This window comes from Monodon monoceros, unplaced genomic scaffold (assembly GCF_005190385.1).
Source record: "Monodon monoceros isolate NGI ecotype Baffin Bay Population unplaced genomic scaffold, NGI_Narwhal_1 Super_Scaffold_18, whole genome shotgun sequence".
In the NCBI taxonomy this organism is placed as follows: domain Eukaryota; kingdom Metazoa; phylum Chordata; class Mammalia; order Artiodactyla; family Monodontidae; genus Monodon; species Monodon monoceros.
Genome location: NW_021703774.1, coordinates 39,161,622 through 39,170,776, shown reverse-complemented (window position 1 = coordinate 39,170,776; position 9,155 = coordinate 39,161,622). Strand labels below are relative to the sequence as shown.

General features: G+C 50.1%; 1 protein-coding gene across 1 annotated transcript in view; it reads left to right on the top strand.

The window, feature by feature from the left end:
• The first annotated feature begins 58 nt into the window (after window positions 1–58).
• The window catches only part of PACC1 (proton activated chloride channel 1), a 39,709-nt gene continuing 30,612 nt past the window's right edge, over window positions 59–9,155 (top strand). Inside the window, exons 1-2 of the mRNA XM_029231042.1 lie at window positions 59–261; window positions 4,294–4,390. Of these exons, the coding sequence (XP_029086875.1) occupies window positions 226–261; window positions 4,294–4,390 (133 nt within the window). The 5' untranslated portion in view covers window positions 59–225. The remainder of the gene's footprint in view (window positions 262–4,293; window positions 4,391–9,155) is intronic.

Below are 9,155 nucleotides of genomic sequence, written 5' to 3'. Positions count from 1 at the left end.
CCCTCACGCCCAGAACTACATTTCCCAGCAACCCTTTCGCGGATCCAGCGGCGGCGGAGGCGAGGCGCATGCGCCGAGTGCGCCCCGCCTTGTCTCGAAGCCGCTCCTGCGGACCGGTTTCGCCTCGGAGAGCCGGCAGGTCTCGGCGCTGCAGCCGCGGTGCTCGCCTAGCTGCTTCCCGGGGATCGCAGCGGGCTCAGGTTTGCCTTAGGTCCGCTCAGTGCCATGATCCGCCAGGAGCTCTCCACATCCTACCAAGAGGTACAAGGCAGGGGCGGGGGGCGAAAGCAAATTTTCCTGTGAGGCAGAGCGGGTCCCGGGGGTCCGGGCGGCTGGGCTGTGGGGGGCGTTCGGGCGGGCAGAGCCCGCCTCCGAGTAGCGGTGAGTGCTTCGGCGGAGGGGTCCCCGCGTGCTGAGCTGCAGCGGGGCAGGAAGGAAGCGGGACGCCGAGCCTCCTCCGGATGCTGCTTTCGCTTGGCAGAAGGATGGAGCCGGGGCCCCGGAGTCTCGACCCTTAACCATCAGGTGAATGATTAAAGCCTCGTTCGACCCAGGCAGCAGCGCTGTCCGCCGGGCGGACTCCCCCCCGCCCCCCACGCCGAGATTCTTTGCAACAAGTGGAAGCACCCGCGCCTTGCTCCCAGCTGGGCAGAGGCGCGGTGGGCATCAGCCCCCTCCACGCCCAAGGCCTCGTGGCCCCTGCAGCTGCTAAGGATAGCGATAATTACAGCTCGTTTTGATGGCCAACCAACTTTGAAAATGTGCTCTCACCGACAGAGCTGCTTCTCGCCCCGTTCCGTTTCTCTCTCCACTTTCACCTCCTCCCACGACTGTAACTCTAACTTTCCAGTTCTTTGTCTCATTCTTGTCTGTGCTGCGCTGCAGGCTGCGGTTCCAGCTCTTCCCTCAGACCAGCTCCTCCTGCTGACTCTTACTGACACTAGTGAACTGCTCTCCTTCTCCTCCTCTAGGGTCCCAAACCTTGGTCATTTCTAGTTCTCTTCCCTCCCTTGGCAAGTTCAGGCAGTTCCATATCCTCAATCCTCAGGTTTGTGACCCCAAGTCTGCTCTAACCAACTCCCCCTTCGGTGTCTCCCATGCTGGGCCCTGCCTTGATCTCCGAGCATTCCTTTTTACATACACCTGATGCTGCCGTTGGTCTACCCAGAACAGTCCAAACTTCTTACAAGCTTTCACAGCCCTGCAGCCGTGTCTTCTGTTACCTTCGTCATCTTCTCACCCACCTACGTTCTGGCGGCACTGGAAAGTCACCGATTAAAAACGTGCTCCTGCTATGCCTATGCTCACACCATTTCTTCTTCTTTACCCCCTTCTCAAACTCCTTTGGTTAAAATTCCCCCCATTGTGCAAGGAGGGATCTCAAATCTCACATGCTCCATAGGGGTCTCACTTCCCAGACGAGTCTATCATCCTGCCAGTCCTTCTCATGTGAACTGCTGCTGTCTTGATCAATACTGATCAATATTGATGTATATTTCTCCCTTTGTAAATGATACTGTGTGGAGTATATAAAGCAGATGCCTTAGCCCCGTAGTAGAAGGGGAAGCCAAGTTAAAGACAGATGAGATTTGCCTGAGGCTTGCCATTTTGTAGTGTGGGATCTGGGCTAGAATCTGACTTTGGGACAAACTTCTGTATTTCTCCTACCATTTCGTTTGTCCAAAAGGAGCCTGATGGATTTTAACCAGTGCTGTGGATTCTGTGGCCCCTAGATTCTGTACCCGAGGCAGTGGGGGAATCCTGGGAAATGAGTTGTGTCTTTCCTCGACTCTGAAAGTTTTCAGGTTTGTAGGGAATAGAGCATAGTGGGTAGATACTAGGACTTTTAAGTCAAAAAGCCCGCATTCCTATCCTGCCTCGCCTCTTGCCATTTGTGTGAGTTTTGTCAAGTTACTTAACTTCTCTGAGCCTCAAGTTTCTTCGTCTGCAAAATGAAGGTAATGATAGTCCCTATCTCACAGGGCTCTGAGGATTAGATGAGTTGGTCTGTGAAAGTGCTCAGCTCAGTGCCTGGCAGTCGTGACCCCTCAGTGAATGCTAGTTCTTATTAGCAGGGTGTGGGCAGCTCCTGCTTCTGGGGAGCTTTGGGGTCCTGGTTTACAGGACCATGTCCCTCACCATTCACACGCAACCTGCATTATCTCCTTACCTAGCAGGGCTCCTAAAATGTTCATTAAAATATAGGCAGTTATCCTGCTTGCAGGGGTAAGGCCAAGGGTGGATTCAGTTTCCGTTGGTGGGAGACACTGGAAGGACCCCTCCCCTTACTTTCGTTAGTGGCCCGTTCTGAAGTCCCTGTCTCTCACCTTCTTCAGAAGAAGGAGGCCTCCTGAATCTTTTGTATGGGTCATTCTGAGAGTGGACCTAGCTCTGAGTTAGGTTTCTTTGCTGGGGGGAGATTTTGGCTTTGCAGGATGGGGCATTTGAGAATTTGGCCAGGGCCGGGCAAGGAGGTGGGTTTATTATGGCTGCAGGTAGTCAGCAGGGGAACTGGGTTAGGAGTGTGTTAGGGTTAGGCTGAACCTGTGCGAGGCTTGGATCAGAGAACGCTGGGCCTTCCCAGGACTAACATCCTCCTTGCCCTTTGGCCAGCAAAAGGGAAAGAGCCCTGGGGACCTCTTGATCTGTGTTCCTTCCCACTGTGGGCCTGTGTTTCATGGTGTCATCTTTCACGTGTTGGTTTTCTTTTCTTTTGGGCTTTAGGGCTTTAAACTAGAGGCTTTACCTGATTCTAAAGGGGAGGAGCAATAAAGACGCAGATGTAGAGAATGGATTTGAGGACACGGGGAGGGGGAAGGGTAAGTTGGGGTGAAGTGAGAGAGGGGCATGGACATATATACACTACCAAATGTAAAATAGATAGCTCGTGGGAAGCAGCCACATAGCACAGGGAGATCAGCTCGGTGCTTTGTGACCACCTAGAGGGGTGGGATAGGGAGGGTGGGAGGGAGACGCAAGAGGGAGGAGATATGGGGATATATGTATACATATGGCTGATTCACTTTGTTATATAGCAGAAATTAACACAACAATGTAAAGCAATTATACGCCAATAAAGATGTTAAAAATAAATAAAGGGCAGGAGCAGAGGCATGGAGAAGGAGATGGAAGAATATTAGATACATAAGAGCTTTGTTGTAACTCAAGTTTCTTAGAGGTGAATTTTTAATGATGTCCTGCGACCTTAAGTGTTGACCCTGTGAGCCTAAGAAAATACCTGGGAAGTCTATCCCCTCCCTCACCTCCCAATCCAGCGATAGGTCCTCCTCTAAACTCTGGTCTTGGTGTTTCTTGCTTTTCTCCTTAATGCTGTGGAACCTTGTTGGTTATCATTGTATCATCTTTGCCATTTGACAGGTGAGAACGCTGATGAAGTGAGGTGGAGGTTGCTTGCTATTAGGCTGCTAATTAGCACCTGTCTCTGGGTGGTCTGCCCTCCCCACTTTGTTCTGCCATTTGCAGCCTGAGTTGGTGGACTTTAGCTCTGACACCAACTTCTGTTCCCTCTGCTCCCTCAGCAGACTCTAAGCTTGCATTTCCTCCTTCTTTGGGAAGTGATTAAGAGCATGGGTTTTGGAACTAGACTAACTTGGATTTTGCTCTTTGCTCTGTGGCCATGGAAAGTATTGTGGGTTGAATTGTCTTCCTCAAAAAGGTATGTTGAAGTCCTAACCCCCAGCACCTCAGAAAGTGACCTTATTTGGAAATAGGGTCATTGCAGATGTATTTAGTTAAGACGCAGTCATGCTGAAGTAGAATGGGCCCTAACCCAGTACGAATGATGTCCTTATAAGAAGATTGACCATGTGGAGACACAGAGACTCTGTGTGAAGATGGAGGCAGAGATCGGAGATGGGATGCATCTACAAGCAAGGAACACCAAGGGTTGCTGGCCATTATCTGGAGCTGGAAGAGAGGCATGGAAAAGGTTCTCCCTCACAGCCCTTGGAAGGAACCAACCTTGCCATCACCTTGATTTCAGCTTTCTAGTCTCCCTAACTGTGAGGGAATAAATTCCCGTTATTTTAAGCCACCCAGTTTGTGGTGCTTTGTTACCGCAGCCTGGGAAACTAACACATTGAAGTTATTTGAATTTTCTGAGCTTCAGTGTGTTAATCTGTAGAATTGGTATAACATACCCTATATCATGTGATTTCTTTTTTTTTTTTTTCATGACAGTTAAGTGAGAAACAGCTTCTGCTTTCTTATTCTAGTCCAGAAAAGCAAAGCTGATGTAGCTGACTTCCTTGCCCTCTTTGTTTCTCCCTTTAGCTGAGTGAGGAGTTGGATCAGGTGGTTGAGAACTCAGAGCAGGCGGACGAGCGGGAAAAGGAGGCGGTCAAAGTCCAGGGTCCAGGGATCTTACCAGGTAAGTGGGTTCAGCGCTGGGGGTGGAAGTGCCGGCAAATGGTGCTGAGCCACTGCTGCAGCTGGAGGCCCCAGTCCAGGCTCCTCGCCAGCTGGGGACCCGTGTCAGAGGCACAGCCCCTGCCTGGTGTCGGATCTCAAGTATTGCCCTCGTTTTAGAGCTATACATATTTAACCAGCCTTGGGACAGAGGATGTGTCCAAGCCGGCATCTGCTCTTTTCTGTCCTCTAGTTTGAGCCAGATCCTGAGGCCAGGCCATTGGATACAATGACAAGAACTTTGGGTCTCTGTTTTTTTGTTGCTTTTTCCCAGGGACGCTGTCAGCAGTTGAGCCTCTAATACCTGGGTTGCTTCCCAGGGCACTGGGCGATTATCTGATAGGCCTCATCCCTGGACATCGGGCCTCTCCAGTTTTGTCGCCCAGCTGGGTGGTCCCGTCAGTAAGGTGGCATCTTGTAGAGCCTTGCAGGAATGTTTGATACTGTCAACCACTTCTTCATCCCGGATACACTCTGCTCCCTTAGCTTCCATGATGTGACACTTTACTTCTCAGGTCACTCCTTCCAGCCTCCTTTGCAGTCACCCTCCAGCTCTTGGGTGTTAAATGTTTCTCAGAGGCCTCCTTCTCTCAGTCTCTGGCAGGTGACCTCAATCAGGCCCTCTCCCCTGCTTTAGTCACTGTTGGCTCACACGTGACTGCCGTGGTTATATCTCTGGCCCAGAGGTTACCTGTTCTCATATCCTGTGTATCCAGATTCCCAGATGGTGGCTCTGCCAGGATGTCCCAAAGGTCCCCTGAACTCCACACGTCCAGAATTGACCTCATGGCCTCCCCACTGCCAGCTTCGCCCTCTTCCAGTGTCTCCTGTTTCCAGGAAGGGTACCATCACCACCCAGTTGAACCCGAAAGTCATTTATTTTTCCTTCCTTCCCTACTTCCCCTTTTTCACTGCCCCTCAGCCATGCTGGCCTTCTTTTACTTTGGGCCTCCTTCCCACCCCTGGGCCTTTTTGTAGTTTTATTCCTCTGCCTGGAATTTTCTTCCGTCTGTCACCTTGTTAATGCGTAATCATCCTTCAGCTCTCAGCTCATTCATTTTTTCCCTGCGAAGCCTTCTCTGACCTCCTGGCTAGATCACCTCCCCCGTCACTCGTAGCTTACACATCTCTCCCTTGCAGCTGTTGCTGATGGAATGGTATATGTGTTTGCCTGACTGTTTGATTAATGTCTGTGTGTTCTACTAGACCGTAAACTCCACCAGGGTGGAGACAGTCCCTTTTGCTCCCCATTCAGCCCTGGCCATGCAATAAGGATTCATTGAGTGAATGAATGAGTGAGTGAGTGAATGAATGGAGTCCCAGCCTGACTCCAGCTTCTTGGGTGGATTGAGGGAGGTGGGCTTCTGCTCCTCTGGGTTCCCATATTTGTAGGGGAGGGGAATGGGATAGGAAATTCTGTGATTGTGCCTAATCCTTAGAGAGGACTTTGTAGAAGGAAGGAGGCAGGAAGGGCAGCTAATGTTTACTGACTGCCAGGCTCTGTCATCCCCATTGCCCATTTAATTTTCATAACAACCCTGGGAGGCGGTCATCCTCATGATTCCAGATGAGGCCCTGAGGCTCAGAGAGGCTAAGTGAAGTGTGGGAAGATCACGTAGCTGGTCAACAGACAGACTGGATCAAGCTCTGTCTGACCCCAGACTCTTTCTACTGCACCCGTGATTTTTAAAAAATATCTTAAGCATCCTTCTATTAAAGCCTAATGTGTAAAAGGTCGTAGCCTGACTACCCTCACTCTGACTCTAGGCATTGCCTCTGAAGCCCTCAGGTCCCAGGGAGAACTGTTCAAAAGCCCTGTATGTTAGTTTCTATTGTGTGTGTAACAGGTTACTACAAACTTAGTGACTTAAACAGCTCAGGTTTATTATCTGAGAGCCCTGGAGATCAGAAGTCCAAAATGGGTCTCACTGGGCTAAAATTAAGGTGTCGGCAGGCGAATTCCTATCTGGAGTCTCCATGAAAAAACCCATTTTAGTGCCTTTTCCAGCACCTCGAGGCTGCCTGCCTTCCTTGGGTCATGTCTCTCCTTCCATCTTCAGGTCTTTCTCACATCTCCTCGTTCTGCCTCCCTCTTCCATGTTTAAAGAGCTCTTGTGATTACATTGGGCCCATCCAGATAATCCAGAATAGTTTCCCTGTTTTAGGGTTGGATGATTAGCAACTCTGATCCCATCTTTGCCGTGTAACTTGACATATTTATAGGCTCCAAGATTTAGGACGTGGACATCTCTCGTGGGCCATTATTCTGCCTACTGCACCCTGCACTGCTCTCTTGCCCCCAGTCAGAAGAGAATAGATGGTGACAGCAGGAAGAGGAGGGAGGCCAGACTTGGAAAGATGGAGTTTCCTGTTGTGTTTCCTTTTATAGATAAATGCCAGGCAAATTAGGAAGTGGCCGTGATGACCTTCGACCTTGGCAGCCTCTCTTTTGCCTCAGGTTCCTGGGGCCTCAAAGCCTGCGATCAGTCAGGGCAGGCAGCCAGACCTCAGGCAGAGCAAATTTTGGGTAGTTCCTTTGGCTGGCAAAGAGCCTTCCCTGCTTTTGGGGAAACTCTCCTGGGCGCATCTCGTGTTTAGACCGTAGACAATCCAGTGCACAGAAGCCCCTTTGGCTCATCTCAGTAGTGACTTGTCCCGAATTTGATGACCTGGTATACAACTTTCAGAGCTCATTTCCTGCCTCTGAGTCCCCTAAGAATAATAAAAATAATGGTTAATAACAGCAGCCACCAATGATTAGGTGCTTTCCTCTACTAGGCCTGGGTAGGGCTTTTTCTATATACTTTATCCCATAATCTTCCCAGCCACCCTCTGAGGGAGGCAGTTAGTCCTAGTTTATAGACAGAAACCTGGGGCACAGAGAGGTTAGGTACTGTGCTCAGAGTTAAAGAGTAGCAGGGCTCAAATTGAACTCAGGGCTGTCTCTGAACGTGTTCTGACTCTGGCTCAGTTGTTCCTGGATGAGATGCTTTCTTGTTCCAAAATCCTCCCCTTCCTCCACCAGAGTCACTCATGGATTCCTTCACCCTTATGCCCAATGCTAAAACCACGAAGAAGGTGAGTGAGGCATGGCCTGCTTCCGGGAACTCAGGCCATGTGGAGAGAGAAGGCAGGTTACCCAAAGAAGAACTTGCCCTCCTTCTACATAGCCTGCCCTGACCTACCTAATGGGGTCTTTTTCTCCCTGTTACCTGCTTTCTAGTATTCAGTGCTTTTCCTTTGTAGCATTTAGCACAGCTGAGAGTGTCCATTTATTGACTATAATTCTTTCGTTAATTGTGTCAGCCCCTAGGCCCTGCCCCTGAGTTTTGTGAGGCACAAAGGTTTGTCCCCTCCCTACCCCCATTGTAACTCCAGTGCCTGGTAGAGTGCCTGGCCCTCTGTAGGTGCTCAGTGTGTATTGGTACCCTGGGAGAGGGAGGTGGGGATTTGTAGCAGGAAGGCATCTCATGTAAGCCAACTTGAATGAGTGAATGAGGGCCAAAGAAATGCTAGAGACAGGTGCCTCAGGAGTGAACGAAGGAGGGCTGGTTGGTGAAGGAAGTGGGATTAATCTGAAGGAGGGTGATACATGGGTGAAAAAGAAGGGCTAGCCAGGGAGGAGGGGTGTGTGCGCAAACACGTAGAGATGGGGATGACAATAGGGTGTTTCAGAGTCGGTGGGTGGTACAGTGGTTGGAGCAGAGGGTTGGTAGGAGAAGCAGAGGGAGGTGAGTTAGGAAAGCTCAGCTGGGTCGGACTGGGGGTGGCTTTGAGTGTCGGGGTTTGGACTTTCTCTAGGGGGCAGGCAGTATTTAAAGGGAGTGGAGCAGAGCAGTAAGAGGAGTGAAGTGGGCATGTTAGGAAGATCAGTGTGGCAGGTTGTGGGCCTGGATTAAGGTGAAGTGAGACAACTGTGCCACATCAAAGGCTGAAGGCTGATGTGATAGGCTGCTTTGATGTAGGGGAGGGGGTAGAAGAAAGAACCAAAGAAGACTCTGAGGTTTGAAGCCAGGTGAGTGGGAGAATAATACCATACAGAGACAGAGTCCGGAGGGGCAAGTGGCTGGAAGAGAAGATGCTCGTCTGTGGTGCACACACCACGCTTCAGTTGATGTGGTGGGCCTGGTTAGAGATGGCCTAGAGGCAGTGAGAGGTATAGGATTGACCAGAGAGAGGACCCGTAGTGGGCGGTTTAGGGCCCTGGAAGAAAGCCAGGGACACAGAATGTGGAATGAGCAGGAGAGGGCCATGGAGACTGAGCCTCGGAGGATGTCCACACTTGGAGGCCAGAAGAGGAGGTGGAGCTGGAGTTGAATGCAGGGCCTGGAACTAAGAGTAGCAGGACAGGAAGACAGTATGAGGCTGCTGAGCATTTAGCAGCTGAGGTTTGAGTTAAGCATCTAGTGCCCAGGATTATGTTCCCAATGTTACTCTCTGAGATAAAGAATTCCATACCATAATGTGGTAAAAGCCTCAGTCTGTTCGTTACCTCTCTATCAGGGGAAGCACAACCACTTATTATTCTTTTCAAAGGGAGAGATGAGACCAGACATGCTAACTGAATAAGCAGTTTATTACATCAGAGATGTAATCACATTGAGGAAAACAGTTAATTAGTCATTACAATCAGTTCTCCATGGAAACAGTTGTATATTAATAGAATAGATAAAGATAAGCAACCAAAGGAAAAATAGGTAAATTGGACCTCATCAAAATGAAAAACT